The sequence below is a fragment of the Manacus vitellinus genome, unplaced genomic scaffold, assembly GCF_001715985.3.
Source record: "Manacus vitellinus isolate BGI_N305 unplaced genomic scaffold, ASM171598v3 scaffold_1_pilon, whole genome shotgun sequence".
Lineage (NCBI taxonomy): Eukaryota > Metazoa > Chordata > Aves > Passeriformes > Pipridae > Manacus > Manacus vitellinus.
Window position 1 is genome coordinate 10477844 of NW_021939396.1, and position 26587 is coordinate 10504430.

A 26587-nucleotide genomic window follows, 5' to 3' on the forward strand; every position below is an offset into this window, starting at 1 on the left:
GCAGCAGACAAAGCAGCACAACAGCTTTGAGTTTTGCAGATGTACCAGCAGGAAGTACAGTAGAATAAATGTAAGACTGTGTTCATAATGCCTCAGAAAAATACAGCACAGTGTAGGCTTCTTGAAATCCCCCTTAGTCACAATTTCAGTATTTTTTTGCTTTTGTTTCTAGATTAACAGATTGAGTCTAAATTGGATAGAGCAAGTCCTGTTCTGTAAAACAAACAAATGCTAATTTTTGGATGTCCAGCCCGAGGGAGCATGGAGCTTTCCTGCTCTGTTCTTCTAGAAAAATGGAAACAAGGTTTAAAGTGATATTTGGATCCCTAAAATACCTGTGAAACTGATTTCTCCTTCCTCTTTGCTGGTGGCTGTAGTACAACTTGAGAGGAGGGAGGTGAAGGGTCTTTGTAGATTGTTAACAGTGCAAGGCTGGAAAATGTCAGAGCTGTTTATGGAAACTACCTGGACTGGGAAGAGATGAGCTTTCAACAGAGAGGTCGTGCAGACATGTTGCTTGTGATGCAGCACTGGCTGCCCCTTCTCTTGGTCACTGCTGAGCCTTGGGGACGTGGCCACACATCTCCTCAGGCTGCCGCTGCAGGTCTCGGGGAGCAGCTCTCTGATGTTTGCATCTGCCCTCAGCTGGCCCCTGCCTTGGGTGCCTGTCCCACAGGGATGTCTGCAGGGCCGTCCTTTCCCTCCTCCACCCCTGTGCCTGCAGAGCAGTGCCCAGGCCTGGCTCTTCCCATCTCCTCAGCTATTCTGGGGCTTGGGAAGGACAGTAGAGCTGGCTGGGGGAGGAGCAGTGCTGCTGCAAGGCAGAGTGTAGGGAAGCGACTGCTGACCCTGAAAGCTCCTTCTGCTCTTCAAGTGGGTCTACCTTGTCCAGCCTTTCTGCCTGACCTCCCCTCCTTTCCTGCCTCGCCTGGGCAGGAGGGCTGCAGCACACAGGACTTGCCCTCATTGCTGGGGCTCTCAAACTGGCTCTGGTGCTTCCTTTGCCTTGTTGTATGTATAATATATTTGGAAAGATAGGGATGGGGTACACTGAAAGGAGAATAAATGAGAGAAGATGGGGCTGAGCTGGTAAAAATCATCACATAGAGCTGCCTTGTTATTGAAGTTTTGGGCACATGTAGCTGCCAGAACATCAGCAGAAGGTGAACAGCCTCACCTTCAAAGCTTTATTTCCATATATCTTATCTCCAGTTCCTTTTGCACAGTATGGATTGGCATTCAAGTATCTGTGCCCTCCATGACAAGAAACTGCAGTCCCTGATGTTCAATGCTTTTTTGAAAAAAGTTTCGATCTTCTGTAATAGTTACATGACAGTTTAATAGTCGATAAGAGAAAAACAAAAAGTTATGCATCTGGTTTTGTAGATTGTGAGGACATGACATTGCAGATAAACATTACAAGCTTTAGCTTAATGATTTATTGAAGCTAATTTCTTCATTTTTTTGTGGCTTTCAGTCTCTTACTATGCAGCTGTCAGGTTTCCCCTGAGAACAGAAGACTAGCTCAGAGATATAAATCTCTGTTAATTATTTTAAATAGCTAGCTATCTGTATATAATATGAAACTTTTTCTTTCTTTTGCCCTAGGCACTCAATCATGGGATTAGGAGAGGATAATCAATAATCCTGAATGTACTGCAGAGCCACTCTCAGTGGTTCTGGGCTCAAAGCTGTTGCAAAACCCCCTCGTTGCCTTCCAGCCCCTCACAATCAGGCCTCTCCCTGTTCAGCTTTGGGAGATTTCGAGCAGAAATGGTCCCTCCAAGACCTGCGGCCTGCACTGCATGCCAGAGGAGATCACTGTTTTCCCAGACTGCTCACGTGAGCTGGTTGTCTTAAGTCTCTGTATAACAGGAGAAATAAAGGCAGAGCTGTGTCCTGGCTGACTGGGAGCACTGTGGGGGTCTGTTCAGTTTTGTTTGTCCTCAGCAAACGAAGGTTGAGTGAGGTTTGTATGCATAGAAGGACCTCTTGTGAAATAAGATACTGTAGGCAAATGTATGAAGGAACACGCAGTGAATGTGAACAGATCCCTGAGCATTGGTCAGGATGTTCCTCACCTCCTGTAGTTTATGTCTGAACCAGACCTGAAGGGACCCGTTTCATCATGGAAAGAATATGTAGACCTTGGAACTAACATTTACATCTATTTGTTTCCCCAGTAATCCCAGGCAAGTTCCCACAACTGGGATGCAGGACCAGCAAATACAAGGTGTGTTTGGATGGGCAGGACAATTCCGACTTCACTGTCGTTTCTTTTGCTTTAGGCACATTAGTGATTTATCAGGAAATTAGTGCTTTAGGAGATGAATTATGGCTGCAAGGCCCTTCAGCTGTGCTTTGTAGTTTAACTGGGAGCACAATGGTTGTGGCAGAATATTGCTTCACTTTGTTTACCATTCTTTTCACACCAGAGATGTGCTCCCAGCAGAGAAGCCAGCACCAAAGTTAGTGTTAAATGGAAGTGTCTGCTTTTGAACTTAAAGTGTGGATATTACTTTAGATAGATGAAGTGGTGGTGTTGCTTCAAACAAGAGCAGTACAGAGGCTTGTACGCAGCAAACAAGCTTGTCCTACTGCCTGTATTTAGTCTTGAAAGCCAGGCTGTACAAAAGGACGTGGGGTGATGGTTATGGGACTTCCTTAGAAGGTCATTGTCCCTAGCACTGAATATACCTTGTACCAGAGGGCTCATATGTGCTCTGTGATGTAAGATATGCAAATCTTCTATAGCCCCAAGAGGAGAGATGGCGAGCCTGCCATGCACAGCATCTGGTTGTGGTGGCAGATGTATAGTCATTTTGGGTGGAAAACAGGAGTTAAAAAGCAGACCTACTGTCAGTGGCTTCATGCTCTGAAGGCACTTTTCCTTCCCCTCTTGCTTCCTCCTGTTACTCCTTGTAGTTTCCTGGTAAGGTTTGGAGACTTGGCAAGAAGCCAAGTCCCAGCCTGGTATATGACTTGTGTGCTGTGTGCTCACCAACTTGGAGACACTGTGGGACTTCTCCATCTTTTCCACCCAAATAGCCAGTTTTCAGATTAACACAAGTAAATTGAAAAGGGCTAGAAGTAAACCGCTGCAGGTGGAACCATTCATGGGACGTCACTGTGCAAGGTGAACTTCTATCATTGACTATGCTGGTAGCAAATAGGACATCATAATGATTCATGGTGCTGTTACAGTGGGAGACCTAATAAATCTTCTTATGTGTGCCTTGTACTTAGTTCATGTACTTATTCTGGCCACTGGGATTTATTCTTAGCCTTGGTGGTTTTTTTTTTCAGGAATTGCTGTACCTTCATTAAATGGGAGCAGAGCACAGACTGTCTGCTGGGTCAGACTTGCAGTAGCTTGTCTCGACCAGGCATAGGCAGGGGTGGAAATGCCTTGGAAAATGAGAGAGAGGGCAGAGGAAGGTTGGAAGTTGGAAAGAGCTGGTTCTGGTCTGCTTTTTACTTGTGGTGTTATTTCTCTTCTTCAGCCACTTTCTACTTCTTGAGTTAATGTACATTTGCCATTTTCAGAAAGTCAGTAAATACTCATGGCAAGAAGACCCATCCACCTCTTAGTTGATCTGTCTGTGACTGTCTTTTTTAACGCTTGTGAATCTGTTTGTGTTGTTTTATGTATTAAGGTCTAAGGAGTATGACTATTTGAACTATATACATAAGGTAAATTAATCTTTTTGCTAGTTTCTATGTTCTTGAGTGTGCAGTGATTGTGTGTACTCTGGGATTTGTGTTCACCACTTTAATTCCTGGAGCAGGAACATATTAGCAGTAACTGGAGGAGTATGTGTCGGTACTGACACTATTGATACTGCTTTTTGTCAGTGGCTGGAATGCCAGTAACAGGTTCTTACTGACTTGAAAAAAAAGAAGATGCTTAGTTTCTGGGAGCATATATAAGCAGAAATAAACCAGTCCTCCCTACAGAAACTTGTTTGACATGTTCTCTACTCTCTTTGTACATGAGAGGCAACGTACGAGTTTTGGAACAGGAGAACCCAGAAGAAGCTGTACTGCCTGGTGATTCCTGGCCTTCCTCTGACCCGAGTCTTGGTTTTGAGCTCATATTTACATCTTTTTAACTTTTTCTAATGATCTCTATTTTGTTTCAATGCTGATGCAGTCCATCCAAGATGGAAACGGTGATACTGAGCTCTGTGGAAATGGTGGCTGGAGTTACGCATGTTGGCTTTTTCTGGAAGTGGCTTTAGAGGGTAGCAGGGTTAAATCCAGCTGGTACAACAGGAGCTCTTCCATCTGCTCTGCTCTGGGGTGCAGTTGCACAGTAGCAAGCCTGATCAAGCTGGTGGTGTGTTATTTAAGTTAAAGCACTTGCTGACTCATTAGCAGAAATACAGTGGTGGGGAAATCCTCTGCCTGCCAACTGACCGTGTAGTGTTACAGTCACTGTGGCAACACAGCAGGGCTGCCTGTCAGGGATACCCACGACCTGCCTTTTTTTTTAAACATAAAAAAAATATTCAAAGTAAATTAAAAAAAAGAATGTAAAACCCTGAAATGGGAAGGAAGAAGAGTTACAAAGCTGATCAAGGCTGCTCAAGCCGATCAGTGGGGAGTAGTTGGGCTTTTGGAGTGCAGGTCCCCGTGTTTCATTTTTCCTTGCCTTTCTTCCATGAGCTGCCCAGAAGTTCAGACAAGCCCCCCAGACCTTGACCTTATGTTGACACAGACTAAATTACTCTTCTCCATTGCTTCTCCACCATCTCCTTTGCTAATTACTGCTCTGCAAATCTACCCTCTGGTCTGATTTCTAAATTCATCCAGGAGGCTGAGCAGCTCGGAGGATCTGCTGTAAACACAACTCATCCAGCAGGCAGTAAAGCTGCTCTCAAGCCCTCCAAGGAGAATTAAGCCTGTCTTGTTGGGCAGCTGGTTTTATCAGTCTGTCTCGCAGATTAAAACACGTTTCTCTGTCTTTTGTATCAAATCAGGAAGAGGAAGAAATGTTCTTGTTCCCAGGTCCCTGGCTGCATGTTAATAGAGAGCTAATTGACCAAATGTCAGTCACTTGTGCTCCTCAGAGGGAAGGACCACCTCGCCTGAGCGGAGCATACACGAGCACAACGCGTGTCTCTTCTCAGGCTGACAATGTTTTTCACATCTTACCCACCAGAGACAGGAGCTGCTCAAGTTACAGTGTGGGGAGCTCAGAGTGCCAGGCCAGGGACGTATCTGCTCCCACGTTCCTGGGATGTGGGATGCGGTGTGGGGGTTTCATTGATTTTAAAAAGGAAAGGTTTATGGCCTCTTCTAGCCCAGCTGTTAAACATATGCTTTATTCAGACTTTTCCTCCCTTAAACCTCCAGTTGTGATGCCTCTCGTGTACCTCATTTCGGCAGAAAGCTTTTTAAGTCACCAGCTCAAGTTTTGAAAGCATTTTTGTCATCTCAGAATTAGCCAGTGTCTGTTGAGGAGATGAGGTCTTGTAGGTAGAAGAGCTTCACAGCTCTGCACAGGTCACAGGTGTTTGAGCGTTTTAGTTGCTTGTGGTGACTCAGTGGGTTTTTCTTGTAAGAACATTGAGGGGTTGAAGCACTGAAAATGATTTTAGAAGAGTTGGAAACAGAAAAATCGTGGTGCCTACATACTGCACCTTTACAGTTACTGTGCAAACCAAAGTACAAGATTATAATGGCAGAAAAGCGTCTCAGTTCAAGGCCTTCTTAGAAAGAAATATGAGATCTTGGATTTAAGTGTAAGCCAAACAGATTGCATCTTTCTTGCTTTCTAGTCACAAGGTTGATAGATGACTTCACTCTTTACCTGCTTTTATTTTTTGCCAGCTTATCTTCTTGCTGTGTAAGATGAATTTCTTTTGTCTTGATTCACTTTCTATTACAGGGACACAGTTTTAGTTTTTTACCCCCGTAAAACTAAACACCTCCCGTTCATACAGGTATACAGATGTCTCAGGCATAGATCTTCCTGCCATAGCTGGTTCTGGAGCCCTTTTGCAATAGTGTGTTGCAAAACTCTCATTAGGGCTTCCCTGTGTGACAGTAATATTAGGCCCATTAAGCAGTAACTCTGCTTTGACACCTCTGTGAATAACAGTGCAATGCCAAATGGAAATGCAGTTTTATTGAGATGAAAGTGTTTATGTTGATGAAGCTATGTGCATACATGCTGGAGCTTTAGGTACAGATATTTTCCTTGCAAACCCCTGAGTGATGTGTTGATAAGAGTCTTGGTGAGACTAATCCTAGATTTAAAAAAACCATATCATATTCAATGTGGCCTTATAAATACAACCAGGGTAAGTATGAGATAAAAATAACCCTTTCCATAATGCAGAACACTTGGTTTAGGAAGTGGAAGAATATTTAATAACAGGCTTTGATCAAACTACGTGCTGTAGAACAAAAATGTTTCATTGCTCTCTTTGAAAGGTTGTAATTTGTTTTTTCTTAATTGTTACTATTGTACAACCCAGATAAACAGACCACAGCAGTGGAGTTTGAACCCAGGATCTCTGGATCAAAATCCATGAACAGATGTTTTACCTGTTAGCTTGAAGCCAGTAACAGATTCCTAAGCCTTATGAAATGGTCAGTAATGGGTGACCAAAGGTAATTTTTAAACTAAAAATTAGAAAAGTAAATTTTTAAGCTTAACCTGTGTGCCCCATGATGCAGGCTTAGAACAGGACATACTGTGTGTAGTTCAGTTCCTGTAGTACATTTGACCATGGGCTGATGGAAGAAAGATTTACCCTTCCTGCTAATTTATATTTGTTTGGTAACCCTTTGGACTGTGAGCAGGAATCAAGGGCTGGTCCTGTGAGCACGAGTGCAACTGGAGTACATTGTGCCTATGCCTGGGCTTGAAGAACTCAAGTGCTGAGGGAAAGTGAAACAATTTTAGAGGTCCAGAGATCAGCAGGGTACATGCATGCTTTGGGAATTTGCTGTTGTCATTGCTGACTCAGCTATGGGAGGAGGGAAGTATGTTTTTTCTTTTCAGAATTGCTTATCAAGCTGTTGGGGAAAAAGAAATTACTCTGGAGGAGCAGAAAAGGCCTTGGCTGTCAAGAAGGCAGTTTGAATTTGCAGACTGTTTACTGTATAACTTCTGAAATCCAGGTGTGGTTGAAAGACAATGAAGATATGTGTTATATATGTCACAATAAACTTTTACTCAGCTGCTCCAGCAATTTCCTGATGCCATAACACCAGCTGAGGAATGGATCAGGCAGAAGGTAAAGGTGAGCAGGTGTTCACACACCACACACAACATTGAAGCCATTTCTGGAGATGTGAGAGAGCTCCTTAAGAGAATATTTGCAGCAGCTGCAAGGGAAGATGAAGAATGGTGTGTCCAATGGATAGCAAGTGAAATACGTGCATCCTGAGATCAGTGAGTAGGAGAGGTCAAGGTCTCAGTTGTAGTTCACTGAAAGTTTCGGCTCATATCCAAGCACAAGCTCCAGACTTTCTCCCAGAGCTCTTGTTCACAGAGCCTCCTCCAGAAACAGCCCCATTTCTTGGAGCAGCTGGGATTTTCTGCGAGACACCTCCTTCAAGCCAACACTGACCTGGACTGACCCTGCTTAGCTTGAAAGGCAAAACAGAATTGTAGCTAGGGGACTATGTCTCTAGTAAGCAGATCCTGAACAAAACTGAAGGCTGTTAAAGTGTCTGATTGAGTTACTGCTCTACAGGAGTGTAGTGACTCATAGTGAAGCCAATCACCTGCTGCTTTATCTTGACTGCAAAGAATAGATTGCAAGTTAAACATTTAAAGGTCATAGTCATAGAAATTGTGATAGCGTTGCCTTCCCACCCCATGCAACCCCCCTGTGCATTATATCTGAAGTTACTGGGAGAAATCGAGCAAGTAGTCCTTGGAGATCTGTGTACTGAAGATGAGACTCAGCATGCTTATCTTTCAGGCTCACACTGCAGACCTCTCTGTGTTCATTGATGAGAGAGGCCATGCCGAAAAACATTACATCGGCTTTGCAGAAATTTCCCCAAAATACCACCAGTATGGCATTGGTGTTCTGTGGAGAATCAAATTATCCTGAATTTTTAATCATAGGTATTTGGGGGGTTCATTCTTGTTCATCAAAGGGAATTCCAGGAGTAAAAGTGGAGCTCAGGTCCCTATTCCCACAGCCAGGCAGGTTTCGTATTTTCTAACTAATAGTGCTTTATTGTTCACTGGACAAAGAGCATTTTATAGGAGGCAGAGTTTTCCTCATTCTGCCTAAGGAGGCTGTAGACCTTTCTAGTCTTACTGCATTGGTTGAGAAAGAACAGGCGGTTTCTTTCTGGAGTCAGCCTGTCCATGTGGGGGTGAGCAAGGGAATTGTGTCAGTTGGACAGAACTACCATTGCTGTCCCTGCGGTTGTCCCTGCAGCAATAGTCAGGAAGGTTTTGTAGAGAGAGGACTTGGCTCTTTGCCTGGTGGATCTTCCCAGACTCTCTGATGTAAAAGAGCCTTCCAGGTTGATGAAGATGATACACTTTTCTATCAAAATGCTGGACTAGCTCTTCTCGATGATTCACACTCCTTAGATTGCATCCAATTGACTGCTGTGAGTCACCAGGACAGGTGGTATCTGTCTTGGCGGCTCTCCTGAAGGAGCATTTGGATGGTGACGGAGGAAAACTGGCAGATAAAATAATAGAAAACCATACTAAAGCATCTAAACTCTAGGCCACTTAAAAAGTCAGTGATATGCACTGAATATCAGCAGCCATATCAGCAGTGCGTTATCACTCCAATTTAAATATAGATTTTAAAGGAAGTTTGTAATATTTTCTGCATATGGATGTTTTATGCAGGAAGTGTATCCTGCTATAAATGAATTAGTCAGTTTGAGAGGTTGGGTTAAAGAGTGTGTGTGACTTTAGCCGGGAAGTTTTTCCTTTCGGAAGTGTTGTCTGTACTGAATTGATGGACCAGTGGCACGTTTGGAGCTTGACCGTTTCCTTACTTTTGGAATGGGATGAGAGTATAGTACCGGAACAACATGTTTCGTATTGGCTGCCAACTTCTTGAAGAGGGATGTAGACAGGCTGGATTGATGGACTGAGGCCAGTGGTGTGAGGTTCAACAAGGCCAAGAGCCGGGTTGCGCCTTTGGGTCACAACAACCCCATGCAATGCTACAGGCTGGGGGAACGGTGGCTGGAAAGTGGCCCAGTGGAAAAGGACCTGGGGGTGCTGGTCAATAACAAGTGAGCATGAGCCAGCCCATGTTCCCAGGTGGCCAAGAAGGCCAGTGGCATCCTGGCTTGTATCAAAATTAGTGTGGCCTGTGGGAGCAGAGTAGTGATTGTCCCTCTGTACTTGGCACTGGTGAGGCTGCACTTCAAATCCTGTGTTCAGTTCACTACCAGAAGGACATTGAGGTGTTGGAGCAAGTCCAGAGAAGGGCTGTGGAACTGGGGAAGGGTCTGGAGAGTAAGTCACATGAGGAGTGGCTGAGGGAGCGGAGAGTGTTTAGCCTGGAGAAAAGGAGGCTGAGGGGTGACCTTATCACCCTCTACAACCACATGAAAGGAGGTTGTAGCCAGGTGGGAATCAGTGTCTTCTCCTCTTCTCCCAGGCAACTAGACAGAACCAGAGGAAATGGCCTCAAACTCCACCAGGGGAGGTTCAGGTTGGACATCAGGAAGAGTTTCTTCACAGAAAGGGTGGTTAAGCATCGGAACAGACTGTCTAGGGAAGTTGTGGAGTCACCATTCCTGGAGATGTTCAAGAAATTATTGGATGTGGCACTTAGGGCTGTTGATTGTTTAGTTGACAGGATAGGTGATAGGTCAGAGGTTGGACTTGATGATCTTGGAGGTCTTTTCCAACCTAAGATTCTATGATTCTGTGACACCTTGGTGGCCAGCAACCATGTGAAGCAATCTTGTGAACTGAGAGAGGATGGACCCTGTTCTGACATCTGGTGAGGTCTTGGGAGATGCACTTGTGTTGTTTTCTTTCTGTATGCCCATCTTTCTGGTGGGTGTTGTCATCTCTAGTGGTTCTTATTTTTAGGAGGGATCCTTGATGCACCAGTGGCCTTTTCCAGGGCTCCAGAACTGCTGTTGGGAGATATTGATGCTAGTCACATAGAAACAGAAGGGCCCAAAATTTCTAAAGGAGTAGGGTGGATAACAGCGTCCTACTGCAGATCCAAAGATCCACATTTGTTCCTGGGTTTTGCAGTGTGCCGAAGGCTGTCCCTGACAGCCTTGCTCTATGTGCACCACATCATTTTGGCCAGAGAACCAGAGGAAGCTGGGCTGAGATCCTGAGCCCATCAAACACTTGTGTGCTGCTGGCTGCAGAAGGAAGGATGCCTCACATGCGAGGGCTCATGGCTTGTGTAGATTTTGGATTGACGTTTGACCCTGCTAACAGATGGCAGAATAAATTGATGGGAGATACATTTTTAAATGAGCAAATTGTACTTTCTGATCTCTGCCTGCTTGTCAGAACATTTTTCTTGACATGTGGCTTAGCAGAGAGGTGGCTGAGGCAGGTGCTCATCCTGCCCCAAGTGTTTGAGGTACCCCTAGTTTGACTTCTCCGTGTTAGAGATAGGTCAGTCTTTCTCACTGGCGAAGTCCCATCGAAAGTTGTTTGGAAATTGCAAACTGTTTTCTCATGGGCCAAATTGTTGGAAACGTGTCCAGTGCAACTCCGTTAACAGCACCTTAAAGCAAAAGTGCATTTTTAGCAGTCAGCAGGGTACTAACCAACAGGTACATTTGGGTGAGGAGCACCCTGTCCATGGTACTCCCTGGAGGTGACTCCACACAGGTCAGGCTGAAGGAGGGTGGTACCCTGTTGGAAAAGAGCTTCTGCTAAAAAGTCTCTTCACCTTTTCTTGCAAGCTGATTTCTTTCGATACCACTTTTTCTTCCTTTTGCAAAAGGGAGTCAAACTTCAAAGGAAGCTGTATTGTGTTATGTTCTCTATGCACTTTAGGTTAAACCTAAAGTGGAGTCTTCTCATGTTTGGTCACTGCTAGAAAAAATGTCTGTGAGGATACTCCCTCCTCCTTCCCATTGTGTCTGCTGACTTGACTTGCAAGAGTTGCCTCTTATAAGAGGAGCAATCATTGGATGGGCAATTGCTTATGCTGATTTATAGCTGTTTTGTTTTCAGTCACATTCTTAAGTGCTTTAAAATAGTGTTAGGCTTAATCTTGTTTTTATGGCAGATGATTTGCCATTTCTCTCTTTGGAGCTCAACGCATTTTTTAGTTGTTTCAGGCCTATGTCTGCCCCTAGCTCACCTACAGTTTAGCAAACCTAATATAAAGCTTTGTTAGTAGATAAACCAGAGCTCCTTCAGTGGGATTCTGTTCTTGTTAATGTTTACAATTTCAGCAGTCTCCCACAGTGAGAGCTTCCCACCTCTGCTGCCATAGGTTTTTGCCACATCTTCTGTATAGTAAAATAATCCACGTCCCACATGTATTGCTGGTTTATCCTGGGTTGCCAACTGAGGTACCTTTTTCTTGTTTTATTATATTCTGACCTGCAAGCTATGCCTTTCACACCCTTTTGAACCTTTTGGGAATGGCAGATTAATGAGACTAACTACTTTCTTTGAACCGATTTTTTTTCTTAACCAGAAAAACACTGCTTACTTCAAGACCCAATTATACAGCCCTTACTCCCGTACCAAAAACCAGTTCTTTGGGGGCTGTCTTTTTAATTGAATCATTTGTTTTACCTACTTTAAACAAACTGTTACAAAAATCTAGGCTGGAGCCCGTCGCAGGCGGTTGTATCTGGAATGGATTGCAGCTGGACAGATTAAACCTGGCAATTATTTCTGTCGAAGGCGTGCCCTTGAGTTCTCTCAGGATGAGTGGCAGTGGAAGAGGAATCCAGAGATGCTCATCGCCCGGGCGAGTGCTGCATTGCAGCTGCTGTTGGCTGACGTCACGAGCAGATACTCCGGCAGCCGAAGGGCTCATCGGGAGCCTGAGGAGAGCGTGGCTTCAGTGCCGTGTAACAGCAGATGTCATGGGCTCTGTTTTCTGTGCTTCTTAGTGCATTTCTTGTGCTTCCCTTCTGCGCAGGGGAGCCTCTATCAGCAGCTCTCTGCTCTCCTTAATGCAGTGTGAAAAGCTGCGAGTGCTGATCTGTTTTCAGGGTTTGGGCTGGAGGGCTTTTTAGCCTTGTTTTTTTAATATATATTTAGAGACTTACACATCATATTGCAATTACAGCTTTTACACCATTTGAACCTGTCTGTTTTAATTAGCAGTTGGCATTGCCCTATTTACAGATAGATAGAAAAAGCACAAGTTAGCCAGTTTGCAGTGCAGGGTGTATTTTCTTCTGTTGGCAAGTAGTTTGTATCCATTTTTCCTTAGCTAAACTGGCTTGGCAACCTGCAGATGTTGCAGGCATTGGGTACTGATGCTTGAAATAGAAATGGACTCTGAAGAGGATGTGGGGTGGGGAGAAATAAATCAGAAACTGCTGTTGCACTGGAAGTCTATTAAGACTGATGATACGTCACGCTTACCAGAGCATAAATGCAGAAGTTGACCACATGAAAAACGAGCATATTAAAAATATATATACTTTAAATCTTGCTTGTGTCATATTATTAAGGTTCGTTTTCACTTTGGCGTGTTGTGGTAACAAAACTAGTTACCAATACAAGTGTTTGGCTGTTCAGTGTGGTTAAGTTGGTTGGTGGGTATTTGTACAAGCGGGAAAAACAGATTGGTTGTTTCTGGAACAAGTTGTGTCTAGTCTATAAATGATGTGAAAAGTGTGTATGTTTTTCTTTTCAACTGCAACATAAAATTTGTAAAAGTTTTGGCCTGTGTTGACCCTACAATGCCCAGGAGACTGTCAAGAAATGAGAACAGCATTGTGTTATTAAACACCCACGTGTCAGCTGCTCCTCAAGGGCTGTCTGCAGATGCATTTTACTCTGGGGAAAACAATTTGAGGCACCTTTGCCCTCTTTGAGAAGCTCTTCTTAAAATCATAAATTACTTCTCAGTGCAGATGTTAAACACAGGCACATCAGTGGTGTTGAGCAGCTCTTGTGGGGGTCCCTCGTTGCTGGGAACACAGTGGGAAGGTGCTTTGCTCTATACAGCATTTGGTTGCACGATTTTGGCACAGTTGTGTTGCAGCCTGGGCTTTGCACTGCCTGTGGATTTGTGGTAGGGTACACACCATTGTCACAAAAACCACAGTTCATGGATCAGTGCCTTAAAGCATTGCTACCCGTCGTGGGAAGGTGGGCAATTCAGTAACTCCCTTTGCTGCCCACCTTTTCAGAGCAGCTGCATCCTTATTCTGCAGTCTGTATTTTTCATTGTCTTGCAAGAATTCAGCCTTTCAGTCTAAGACAGAGCTAACCATGCTGGTGAGCAACAGGTGGATTTGAGTCAAACTTACGCTTGGGGATCTAGAACTAGAGCCCAAGAATTAAAGCTTCCAAAGGTTCTCACTTCAGTTAGCAAAATAAAATCATGTCATCTCTGTTGGCTTTTTCTGTTACAAACTTCATTTGAGACCACATGGCAAGAGTTGAGTGATCTAAGACTTTCTTCCTCAGCATGTCCAGCACAGAAATAGAAGTGTGGGTTTCCTCAGGCTCTTTGTGACTGTGTGCATGTGTGTGTTTAGGTTCTGAGCAACCTGTCCTCAAATTGACCATCTTTGGGAGAAGAGCTGGTTGAATTGATTCTGCTTCACATGGCTGAGCAGAATGGAAGGAAGGGGAAACCTTTCACGTAACAATATCACTGTGAAGTGTTGGAATGTGGGTTACATGGTGCTAAATCAAGGTGGTCTCTGGGGGCGAGTAGATAATACAATTCTAAATAGAAGGTGACCCTTTCCAAGCACTTTCTGTAAACTTGTAATTTGTATGCTAGTCCTGTGCATTACAGTGGTTAAAGCCTAAGTCAGAAATCCTCATCCAACTTCGACACTTTCTTTTGTCTTTAATGGATAAATTAATAGCAATAGGTCACAACCAGCTGTGTATTGTAGGTGCAGGTTGATGAGGTCTGTTAGAAGAATAAGGGAGCATCGGAGCGTGTGAGGAGCTGTAAGGCTTAGATGGATTTCCTGCATTACCAGAGGTGTCAAATGACCAGATGAATGTTTCTTTGTTAAAATCAACTTAGCTGTAAAGTACTGTGAATTAATTTTTGAGAAACATGAAGAAATGCAGCAAGTTAGTGACTGGGGTGACTCCTTTTTGTAGGAGGTCCTTAATTGGTTTTTTGTAATTTTCACAATACCACAGACTTTCCCAAATTGGGTTGTGAAAATGCTGTTTTGTGTACCTATGGTGGATGTTTGAATTCCTTTGACATCAAAACTTTTACTTGCATAAAACAAATAAACACTTTCCACATATATTTACTGTGTTATGTTGACAAAGCAGTGTCAGAGGTGCTTGGAAAACTGGGTTTGAACTGCTGGGACAGTGGACTCTGGGTTTTAGGTAAGGAAAACAATTTTATAGTGACACTAAGCAGCAACTTAGGAAGAGGAGCCCAGGAATCTCCACCCCTAGGGACACTCAAGGCTGGACTGAACAGACCCCCAGAAACCTCATCGAAGTTGACCTCACTTTTATTGGGGAAGCAGACCACAAAGCCTCCCGAGGCCCCTTCCAGTCCTGTCTCCCTGGTTTTTGCTGAGTGAGATATTAAAAGGAAGAACTAATAACCAAATGTGTTACACCAGTATTTGGAGGGGAGCAGTCCATGTGCATCGACTTCCCCTACTGTGGAAGGAGGGGTATCCCCTAAGAAGGGTATTAACATAGGTTTTCACGGCACTGCTACAAAAGCCTTAGCAGTGCTCTGTATATGGCTTGCAGCCTTGTTTAAAGCTGCCCAGCCCCAGTTAGTTTGGGGATTCAGGACTGTAGATTCAGGTGATGAGCAGGACTTGGCTAGAACAGCGATAGTGCTCTGAAGGTTTATCCTGGGTGGAGTGTAAGGTGTGAATCCCTTCCTAGTCCTCTTCTGGGGGATGTTCAATGGGAGGAGGTACTAGAGGTGTTCTGTGCTGCCGTGAGAGAATGCCTAAAACAGTGGAGGAGGATAGCTTCTTCTCCCCTTTCAGGGTTTAAATTTCAAGATTTGCAAAGCCCTGTTCTTAATTAATCTTTGTTTTCCTTCTGCCTTTTGAATTCTGTCTTTCTCATTGATTCAAATCCTGGTTTTCAGAAGCTTCTTGCAGTTCTTACTAAGGGTGATCAAGTGCTATTTCAAAACTTGGCCTTCTTGCTCAGGTCTTACAACCCTGGTGTGCAGGTCACAACAGGCAAGTTCAGCCAAACTGTGTGCATCTGCTGTTTCAGTGGTCGAGATGCATTTGCTACAGTTCAGCAGGGCTTGTTTGGAAGAAGAAATGCAGTTCCTCTGTCCTGGCAGAAAGAGATAAGCATGTCCTTGGTGCTTGCATGCCAGTCAGCGCTGCCGAGTGGTGCTGTACGCCGTGCTTGTTATACCATACACCGAGGCAGCTTTGTTTGATCTTCTGTACAAGATGGGCTTTTTTCTTTTTGTGAATCAAAGAATTGAAGCTTTTCTCCTGCTGTACTCTTTGTGGTTTAAGCAGGCACACTTTAAATGCAGGCTGACAGCGTAGATTGTTCAGAGGGATTTATGGGATAAACAGGAGTTTGCCGGTGGAACGTGAATCTGTGCATTCAAGGCAGCCAAAGATCTGGTGAGCACAGCCCAGTGCTTGTAAGCTGTCTCACCTGATCTGCATGCAAGCCTTGTGTGAACTTCACTTGCTGCTTGAAAGTAAAGGAGAAAATGTCCGTACCTTTTCTAAATTCAGAAGTATGAACTCAGAGTTTGCTGTGTTTTTCAGAGCGTGTGCTTATTGAGCTTGTGGCCAAAAGCACAAAGGTCTGTGGTTCCTCTGCTTGGAGATGAAACTGTCCTCATTTCACTTTCTGTAACAGGTGGAATATGTCTTTTGCCGAGTTCACTGTTGTATATCAAATTCCTTTGTACTGCAGGCTCAAGCAGCCAGCTGGTGTCAAACCCATGTGACGTTCTCCTTTGCTTTTGTGAAAATTCATCATATTTCTGCAAGGTTGAGGAAGCTGACATTGAAAATTAGTCAAGTGTGGCCAAAAAAACCCCCAAACCTATCACTGGGGTTAAAGCTGGTTAACTGTTTGAGAGCCGACCCCGTAAACAGCACAACTGTCTGTATATATAGCACCAGGCAATTTGAGCTTTGAGGCAGTCAGTGTAACTGCAAACAGCAGTGCCATGGATTCATGCTACCCTCTCATTATCTGCCACTTGATTAAAGAGGTGCACAGGTTCTCCATGCGCTGACAAGTCTCCTGGGGTAGAGAGTAGAAGTCTGCAAAGTCAGTGTGTTTTTAATCTCTTCTACCAAGAAGGCTTCTACCAAGCCATGTTGAAATGAGTTTGGACTTGCACTGAATCAGTCAGTAGGGATGAAGTTAAGCCATGGCTATTCCAATAAATATTTGAGACAGTTTTTAAATTTGGATCACACAGAACAGCTGCATTGAGAAAGTACCTGAATGAAGATATATGTATTGCCTTTTGAAGCATCACCTCCAGTACACCCCCCCATATGTATGTGCCTGTTGTAGTTAGAGATCATTAACTCTGAGCAAAGGCACAGGTTTGCTTCAGTGAGAGGGAACCACATCCCTGAATACTTGGGGCAGGGGCAGAGCTTCCCCTTGTGCCCAGGGACTGAGATGCTGTGCTCAGTTATTAGGTGTGCATTGAGTCTTTTGATGGGTCAATGATAATGTGTCTCTGTATAACTAACTGAAAAACAACAGACTTTCTCTAAAATTTCTTGATCTGATAATTTCTTGTGGTAGTTTGAATGATATTTACCTCCCTTTGTCCCTCCATGATCTTTCCCTCCATTCACTAAAGGAAGCATACTCTGGTGGAAGAAGTGACAGCATATAAAAATAGCACTGCCTTATTCTGCAAATCTGCTTGCTGTGGGGTTTCAGTTAGATCTGCTGACTTCGATTTAAAAATAAACTTTTCTTCTGCTTTTTGCACCTGCTTGTCCTGGTGGTGCTTGATTTTACTTTGGAGGCAGCAGCCATTTGGTAGTAGCTGGAATCCTTGCTGGATTGGGATCAGCAGCACAGGTGGTCAGGAGACCTGAGTTAAGGGGCTTTTGGCTTCTGGGGCTAGAGATGTTTAGAAGGCCAATAGCTAAACACAGAGGAGAGAGAGCTTCTAGGCTTTTTACAGCCTCTGTGGAAGTTGTCAGTTCAAAATAAGCAGTGCATGTGCTGCCGAGTGTGCAGTGGAATTGCACTTGGCGTTCCAAGCCATTTGGTGTAAGTGTATTATCCCTTTCCCTCATTGAATACTGCTGGCCTCTAATCAGATTACATCACAGCTCATCGCTGGGCCCAGACGAAATAAAGACTGGTACTTCAGAAGAACATAAGTATCGTGAGTTATTGCCTTTTTCACATATTGGGCTGACATTAAATGTTCATTTAGAGCCAAATTCATGAAGGTATAGAGATCAATGAGTCTGGCTATCTAAATAGGCCTGAACCAGATCTCCATCTTTCCACCATCTGGAGCACGCAGTGCAGTGTGGTCCTCAGTGCAGTGAGTATCCCTGGCTGATGGAGCTGGCCCTTGGATACTCATTTGCTGGCAGCTCAGCTCTGGAATGCTGCATAGGTGAGGGATTACTCTGAGATAGTGCACAGGCTTGGCCTCACGTTCTTTAGCAGCCTCAGGAATTCCCTTTTCATCACAGAGTCCTTTTTATTAGCGTGCTCCTTTTTGTATTGGAGAGCGAGCTTGGTGACTCATGTCACCTGCCTTCCTTGAGCCATTAGTGGGTGTAGCATTCGGAGCAATGCAGTTGGATCTGCTCACATTAAGACTGTTAGGTTTATGGAGCTGTTTATAGAATGATTCCGGAAATACATTTTTCTATAAATTTGAAAAGAAATGAGGAAAAAGTATGGACAGTGTTAGTGGGCACAGCTTCAGTGTGAGTACAGGTGTTTAGCAGGCCCTGTACGTTTTCAGTACTGAAATTATTTGTATTCCAAAGAATAAAATATAAATAATGGCCCTTGGAAAATACAAGTGTGGCATTTGGTCTTCTAAGCAAATCTGTTTCTAATGATGCGTTGTTTTGTGGCGTTAAAACCTTGATGCAGAACTCTGGGCTCCTAAAAATGAGCAACGAGCACCTGTGAGGAGGGATGCATATTAATTCTTGAAAGAAATCACCAGAAGAAAAATGCTGCTGTCTGTGCTGGCAGCACTGTTTGTGAAAGGGAGAGGAGGAGGGACCAATCCAGCTTGCACTCCTGACACAAACACCTCAGACTTGAGGATTTTGTTACTGGAAAATATTTCTGCTTGGACTTTTACTGCTCCCTAACAGGATATCACAGTGTTTCTCCTACAATTTCGTGAATCAATGACAGACTTCTTAGTTTCTCAAAAATTGAACCTATGTGTCCTAGGATAACTTAAACCATCCCAAAGCGTTTTTGGCCACCTGTGTGTGTGACATCCTCTTTCAAAGCAGAGGACCACAGGAGAGCTTTTCATTCACGTGCCGAAGGCTGGCTAAACCTAAACTGTCCAGAGATCAGAGCAGAGTTGGTTCATGACTGTATTTATATGTTGGATGATGGACCGTGTAGTGACCTCTGTGTGCATGAGTGAAATTCTGACCCTGCTTCTTTATTGGCACTGCTCATGTTGACTCCTCTGGGGTGAGGATTTTGCCCAGTGTTCTGCTTGGAGAACAGCTAGTGTAAGCAAAAATGCTGCTTAGCAGAGGAATAAGCTAGATCAGAAGAAGTCACAAGAGCTTTCTGGCATGTTCTTTAGCAAAGAACATGGTCATAGTCTGTTTTAAGGACTTCCGAAAGCTGGCGGTTGCCAGGGCAGGCTGCAGGCTAGGGGTGGTTCAGGTTTCCTGTTCCTTTGGTTCTTTTGCTGCTTTAACTAACTGCCACTGCCAGTCTTCTCCTTAAGATCCCCTCCTTTAAGATCAGTGAAAGTGCAGTTTGAGAAAATGTTAGTCCCATCCATGAACAAATGCTAGTTTCTTCAGCAAACAAGAAAATAAGCCCTGTAATGCATTTTCCTCTCAATGGGACTGTGTGGGGCTCTGGCAAATGTGACAACTTCATAGCAGGCCTCTGTAAATATGTTTTCCGAGTAATTTGCCCAAAAGGCACTTGACTGAACATTGCAAACAATCTGTTCCTTTGCAGTGGCAACCACAGCAGTGTGGTATATGACAATGGCCTGCCAGAGTTTCTTTGTTAAATCTGGTTAGTCTAAAATTCATAGGTGAGCTTGACCTTGAATCTGCATTTGTTGATCCAGTCACCTCTGAAGGATGTCTAAATTAAATTTTAAAAAAAGTTCAGTAAATAGGGTTTTTTTTCTGCAGCAGCTTTCAGAAACTTTGATAAAAGTGTTGCTCATAAAGGCTCATAGGAGCTGTAGGACTAAGGGTGTCCTGTGTTCTTTTTCTGACTGGTAGATGTGGAACAAGATCTTTTTATTTTCTGCAGTTCTTGATGTGTTTTTCCAACTTACAAGCCTTACCTGGAGGCCATTGGCACCCTGAAACATAAAGTGCTCCCGTAGCTCCACTTCCAGGTTTCTATCCCAGTAGTGATTGCTTAGTTGTGTCCCAGTAGTGACTTGCCCCTGTGCTAGTCACTTTTAGGCAAAAGCCCTCATTTTTCCTCTGTCTTCGTAACACCCTGGAACTGATCCCATCATTCTTGAGTTTCATGGAGACATCCGCATAAAACGTTTTGTAAGATCAAGGTCCATGTCACATGTAATTAGTGATGGAAACTGCTTGCTCTTCTACCAGCATGAATTTGGATAAGGGTTGAGTAATGGCCATTAACTTAAAATGTCCTACTGTTAGTCATCCTATCATAGCCTCCGTGTTCAGAGTTGTATTTAATAATCCAGCCTCCGTTCCACTCCTGCTTTAATCTTTACTCAAAAATGGAAGCCTCTTCTGATAACTTTGAAATTACAAACGTATTACACCCATTTTTCATCATTTTCTCCCTTTTTGGAAAGAGGGAAGTAGCTGAAACATTTGGACTATGCCCTTGAAGACAAAGATGAACTCGTTAACAAGTTGGAGTCTTAAAGGCACTTCCTGAAAGGCAGCATCTTCTGAGCCTGCTGCAGTTGCTCAGCAGTGAAGGGAGAGGAGGAAGATAAGAGGTTGATTGTAGCGAGTTGTTATATAGAGGCCATGCAGTTGTACAGCTGCACATTTCATCAAATAGTCATTTCCTTGATATATGATCATCATTAAACACAAACATAATGACTCCAATAAAACAATTGAGTCTCTTTCCTACAATCTGTCCCTGTTGTCTCTCTGCAATGTTGAATGACAAACAAGCATCAAAAGAAAATCATTTATGCCTTTATAGTGGACTCATTGTAGTGTAGTGATCCACAGACTTTCATTTAATTATCTTACATGAGAAAAGTTTGTGATCTTTTACAGGCTTAGGCAGGAAAGGAAGAAGCAGGTGAGAGCAAAAGCACGTTTTGCCTTGCAGAGTCACCTTTTACTTATGAGAAATCAGGCTGATGTTATCACCCACTTTCTAATCAAATTTGACAGGAGCGTTTTGTTAAGCCACTTTCTCTGAGTGGGAATTCTGATGAATACAGCTCTCATCTCCGGTTTCGAAGTATTACTTTACACTGTTCCCAGGCATTGTTTGCCTTAATGGATGAATTATTACGGTATGTCAGAGAACCAGATAATTCACAGCCTCATTTCATAAACTGAGAGTCCCAGGCACAGCAATTTGACTTGCATAGCTGCAGAGCAGTGAATGGAGCCCAGGTCACCCCTCCAACATACTCGTGGGTTGATGAAAAGTTTACTAGTGTGGCCTCAGTATTTCTTTTTGGGAAGTTGGAGAATACCGGAGAATGCCATAACTTTCTTCCAGAGACCTGTTTGTAAGTGAAATGGAGATGGGCAGTGCGTTCAGCATTATCCTGGTGGACTTCTCTGTCAGATGCTCTATCCTTGAGTCAGTACGCAATTGGTCGCTTTTGGAGCAGGTATTTGAAAATATAAACAATAAATTAAGTTGGAGGCTGAAGCAAGTTTTGTATGACCGTGGCATTACCCAGTGCAATAAACTCCTTCCTAGATTGTGACTACTTGGGTGTGTAGCCAATACCAGGACTTGCACACACATTAATGCTGCTTGTGAGGTCCATCTCTGTGTGCAGAGTACACGCTTTGGCCACCTGCTGCTGCTGTGAGTAATTTATGTAAAGCATATGTTACTCTTGTTCACTGCAGCTGAGACTGGGTGAAAGAAACAAATCCAAGCTACCATCCCTTGTTATGTTTGGATATTTTCAAACCACTGCAGTGGTACAGATTCCCTCCTGCCAGTTTGTGTAGCCAGCTGATCCCAGATTTGGAAACAGGAACATCAGTGCAGTTCTGCTCGTGGGAACTAGCCTTTGCTGAAATCTCCTTCTGAAAGTTGAGATAAATCCTTTGCACTGCAGGTGTTCCTGGAGGAACAGCTGACTGCATCGGTGATGACCACAGTGCTCCAGCTCAGTAAATCAAAGGATGTTGAGAGGCCTGTATTTAACTTTTTCTTGCTTTCTCAGGAAGCATTTGTATTCTTGACAGTTAATATAGTTGGGATCAGGAAGGTAAAGCTCTGTTTAACTCCAGTGCTGTTGGAGTACTTAATACATTTAGGAGAAGCAGCAGGATTCAGGTGTGGGACAAGATGGGCCCGTACTGTCCTTCCTTTAGTCCGGTGACCTTTACCAGCCCTGACCCACTCCCCACAGCCCTCCCTGAGCCCATGATGACCAAGCTGAGGTGCTGGCTTAGCCCTCCCAAACTTTCCAGCAGCACCCCTCATTCTCTTTCCTGAGCAGAATCCTAAACCCATCTTCTGGAACACCCTGTTTCCAGAATTGACATTAAAAATTTCTCAAAACCATTTTTTCTCCTTTACTTTCACTTTGTTAGAATAATCTTTATTCACAGAATGAAATTAACACCTCAGCTTTCCATGTTCATGTAAACACTTCATGCTTAACAGGAAGTTTTAAAAGGTGGGAAGAACCAGTAGCCCCCTCATTCCCAACAAGTTTAGTTTGGTTTTTTCTATGTAATAACCTTTTTATTCCAGGCTTTATTTATTTTTGTTGTGGGTTGGGTTTTTTTGTTTGGGTTGGGTTTTTTGGGGGTTTTTCTGTTATTTTTGAGGGGGTTTTTTGTTTGTTTTTGTTTGGTTTGTTTTGGGTTTTTTGGTTTGGTTTGGTTTTTCTTTGTTTTTTAAACCAGCTCAACTACCAGTGTATAGGCCAAACTGTATTGCTGTTTGGCTGACCTTGCCTGCCCATCTGTACTGTATATTGAGGGGATATATTTATACTTTGGTTGTTGGTGTTTCAGGTAAAATTCTGTTATCTTGCAATTTAATATTAACAGTAACTGGCCCTCATTTCCTAGTCTCCAAAACACATGGTGCCTTATTTCCTTATCATTGTTCTGATATGACCCTTCCTTTTTCATATAACAGACTTAGGAAAGCAGTCTCACTTAACCATTGACAGTATTTAATATTCCAGTATGTCAGTGAGTTTTCAACCTGAAAAACCTACCTTTTGCTTAAACTCAATTCAGAATTACTCTGCTGATGGCCATGGAAGTTTTTGCTTCATTTCTCCTTCTCTGTCATTGTAGTTGTGCCATATTGAACTCTGAAATAAAATTATTTTTATTTGCCACTGGCTCAGAGAAAAATGCCCATGTTTTGGAATAAAGATGTTTTGTTGTGGATGTTGTCCTCTTTCTGCAGTTGTTTTCTCTCTGTTATGCCTCTCCCCATCTTCTGTATTGCTTTTCAAGTTACCAGAGTCTGTCACAGCGTGTGCAAGTGCAGCATCACCGGAAGAGATGGGTTTGGATCCATCTCTTCCACAGGCTGGAGTCCGTATGCTATTCCCAACCACTCGTATGCAGAGAGGCTACAGCTCTTCAGTGTTACTAAATAATATTATTTCAATAGCTCCTTATAAAAACATGAGTAATTGGGCAAGTCACAAAGGACTTTCTATTTATCTTTTTGAACAATGGAAAATACCAAATAGCCACAGTTTGTTCCAGTTATTTAGTGTCTTTGTTCCACAGCCATTTTGTGGGCGCAGGATTTAATTTCACAAGAATGCAGGAAGATGGTGACTTTTTTCATGTTTAAAAAACTCAAATGATCAAAAATTTTCAAGTTTTTGGGGAGATTTTTTTTTTTTTACTTGGGCAATGCCATTTTTAAAGCCTAAGGAAGATCTTAGTTTGTGATACAAGTCCAAAGTTATTCTGATAATCAAATAGGTCTTTTAAATAGTTGCTGATATATTCAGTGTTGCAAAGAGCACTGCAGTTCGGAAACATTTTGTACGAAGGTTGATGTTTGTTACCCTGAAAATAGTAGATTTGACTTGCAAATGGGAACCAAGCATTTACCAAACCTAGCAACTAACCAAAACAAAGTTATATCGAAATTTGATGGGCTGGTCAGAGTTGGTAATGCTGATTGAAGTGGGGAGTGAAGGAATGTGTGTTTTCGGAAGGCACGAGTTGGGAGGAGGAGGAGGAGGAGGAGGAAACTTGGAAAGCCGCTGGTTGTCCCACCTGTGGGATGCGCGAGGGGCTGCAGCGAACGGCGCCACCTCCTGGCAATGCTGGGACCTGCGGCATGTGGGATCGGGCACGTATCCCAGAGGAGCAGAATCCCTTTGAGGCACTGGATCTAAACAATCCAGAGATGGGAAAACTGGATCGAATCCCCTAGGTTTATTTCCAAAATGTGTACATAAAGTCTCTATAGATGCTCAGCTCTCTATAGATCCCCTTGTGCCAGCTTTGCTTCTTGGCTCTTGACATCTTCAGGCACTTTTAACTCTTCTGCCATGGAGTTGGACCTCATGGCACAGAAAAGTGCTGGGAAGAACTGCGTTTTATTCCTGTTTAATTGTTCAGTTCTGGTCTCTTGGTAAACAGGAATTAATCTCTTCCCGAGGTGGCAGATACCCCCGAGGTCTGCCCTGTTAATAGCCTGGTTGATTCTACAGTTACTAGTAATTTGTTTTACAGTTGCTCTGGAAGGCTTGGCACCTGCCTCCTGGTTCTTATGCCTCTACACCACAGGTGGGAATGTCATCGGAGTCTCACCTACCTTTTGTTTTTTGTTTTTCAGGTGGTACCAGAGAGATTGGGTCTGCTCTCACCAGGATGTGTATGAGGCACAGAAGTATAGAGTCGAAACTCCGGCAGTTCTCAAGGTGAGTGGCTCCCTACCTGGCCTGGCATTGGAGGTTCATCTTTCTGATGCTGAAGGTGTCCACCAGCATTGGCTTCTCAGCTGATCTCTGCCCATGTCACTGAGAACAGCAATTTTTCTCTGCCCCACAGCACATTAGGTGCTGTGAACATGCAGGATTTCACTGCATATTCTGGGGGCTGGGCTAGTTGCCTCAAATCACCTCTATATGCTGCAAATTCCCACTGTCAGTTCCTGATACTCAGTGCTGAGCAGGCGGCTGCTGATGTGACCAACTGACCTGTCTTTGTTTCAGGACTTCAAGCTTTGTTACTAAGTTTTAAAGCAGCAGCAGCATGTTGTGCTGCTTCCTCAGCTTACTGGAGAGCCCAAACAGCTTGTGGCCAAGAAAAAAAGTTTCAGCAAATGAGTGTGCAAAAAGGCAAATTCTCTCATTCCCTTTTTGCTGTTGAAGTTAGACTGTAGAGGTAATGAGAGAGGATTAGCTCATATGTAAGCTGGGCTGTACAAAAACAATTTGTACAAGTTGTAGTTTGCATGTGTGCTTTTTAACCAGACTTGCAAGTTATACTTGACCTGAGGTGAAAAAAAATGATGCTTCACCATTTGCTGGTGACCTGGTTTGTTTTTTCCCTTTTTCCACCATCTTTGGAAGTATTCAAGGCCAGGTTGGATGGGGCCCTGAGCAACCTGGTCTAGTGGAAGGTGTCCTTGCCCATGGCAGGGGAATTGGAACTAGATGACCTTTAAGGTCCCTTCCAACCCAAACCATTCTATGATTTTTCTGATTATTTTAAAATAAAGATTTTTAAGAAATTGACTGTGAAGAGACAACTTTAGTCTCCAGTTACCCGAGAGTTAGCTATTTAAATGATTTGATCCCAGTCTCATTAATTAGTGCAGGATTGCTGGTGCTGTATCATGGGCTCCACTGGTGTGAGGTGAGGCCCATCATTGGCCAGGATGTTGTTCTGTTGTACAACTGCTCTGTCTTGTGTATATAAATGTGTTATTTAAGTTTATAATCTTCATGGCTTCATGAACCTTTCTGGTCTCCAGAGTACCCATTTAAACTGTGTGACAGCTGAGTAGGATCTAACTGTTTACATTGACCTGTTTTGGGTCACTCCTCTGCTTTATTCTCTGTTCCTCACTGTCCTGAACTTCTGCGCAGTAATTCTGGTTATCTTGTGATGTGGATTTTTACTTTTTTTTGATCCAGTTCTTTCTTTTGCTTTCTCCAGTGTAAACATTTTTATGTTCTGATATTTACATTGTGACACTGGTAGCTGTCACAGCAAAAAGTAAAAATACTCCAATATTGACCTTGGCTCTCTCTGTAAGAATAGGGGTATCTGCAGGATTTGATTGCTCTTTGTGTTTTTCCAACAAAATTAGTGCTTTAATTGACTGTCTGATAAACCCACTTCAAGAACAGATGGAAGAGTGGAAGAAAGTGGCCAATCAGCTGGATAAAGACCATGCAAAAGGTAGTTACAGAGGAAGAATTCTTTAATAGGAGTAAGATTGTAATATCAGTTTTTCTTCCTCTTTTCATGTTTGTACTGGGGAACTGAATGATATGCTTAAATATGTATAGCAACTTCTCGCTTCTAAAACACTCCTCTCCTAAAGTGCCTAACAAAATTTTAACCCTTGCTATGCATTTGGAAGGTTTAGTTTGCAGGACCCCAAGGGATAGATTGTTTCCTTGACTGATAAGCCATGACTAGTCTGTTAGTCTGCTCTCTCTGTGTGTTCTGCGATAGTGCTGAGGACTGGAGATGCCACATCTATCCTGTCAAAGCCCTGGGGTATTGTTAAAAGCAAATTGTAAGATCATGTTATGCCTCAGATGCAGCATTCTCCAGAGATTGCACAGCCCTGTAAAACACTGAGCATCGTTATTTTATACCTGATGCCACACAGAAATGTGCACCTGGGGAGCAGATCTGTGTCGTGGACATGGAATGCCCAGAGCTGCAGTGCTGATGATGGCTCCAGAGGCTTTCCTGGGGGAATGAACAGGAGGCAGCAGTCTTGCAAAGCAAGTGCATAGGTAGATGTCTTTGGCTTTGCAAAACTTTAATTAGAGATGGTGGCCCTCTAGCGCAGGTGCTGAAAGCAGGTTCCAGTTCACCACTTGAAAATTGAAGACTTTTGCTATGTCTGAAAGAAGCAAGAGCA

The 26587-nt window shown here is 43.5% G+C and overlaps 1 protein-coding gene across 23 annotated transcripts in view; it reads left to right on the forward strand.

The window, feature by feature from the left end:
• The window catches only part of MTSS1 (MTSS I-BAR domain containing 1), a 124578-nt gene that overhangs the window by 67077 nt on the left and 30914 nt on the right, over positions 1 to 26587 (forward strand). For 22 of the 23 annotated variants that reach the window (XM_018076908.2, XM_018076914.2, XM_018076901.2 and 19 more), the window contains 2 exons: positions 24317 to 24401; positions 25799 to 25890. In XM_018076908.2, coding sequence (XP_017932397.1) covers positions 24317 to 24401; positions 25799 to 25890 — 177 coding nt within the window. Of the gene's footprint in view, positions 1 to 7219; positions 7251 to 24316; positions 24402 to 25798; positions 25891 to 26587 lie in introns of those variants that run through there. The other variant, XM_018076963.1, reaches the window with a different exon arrangement.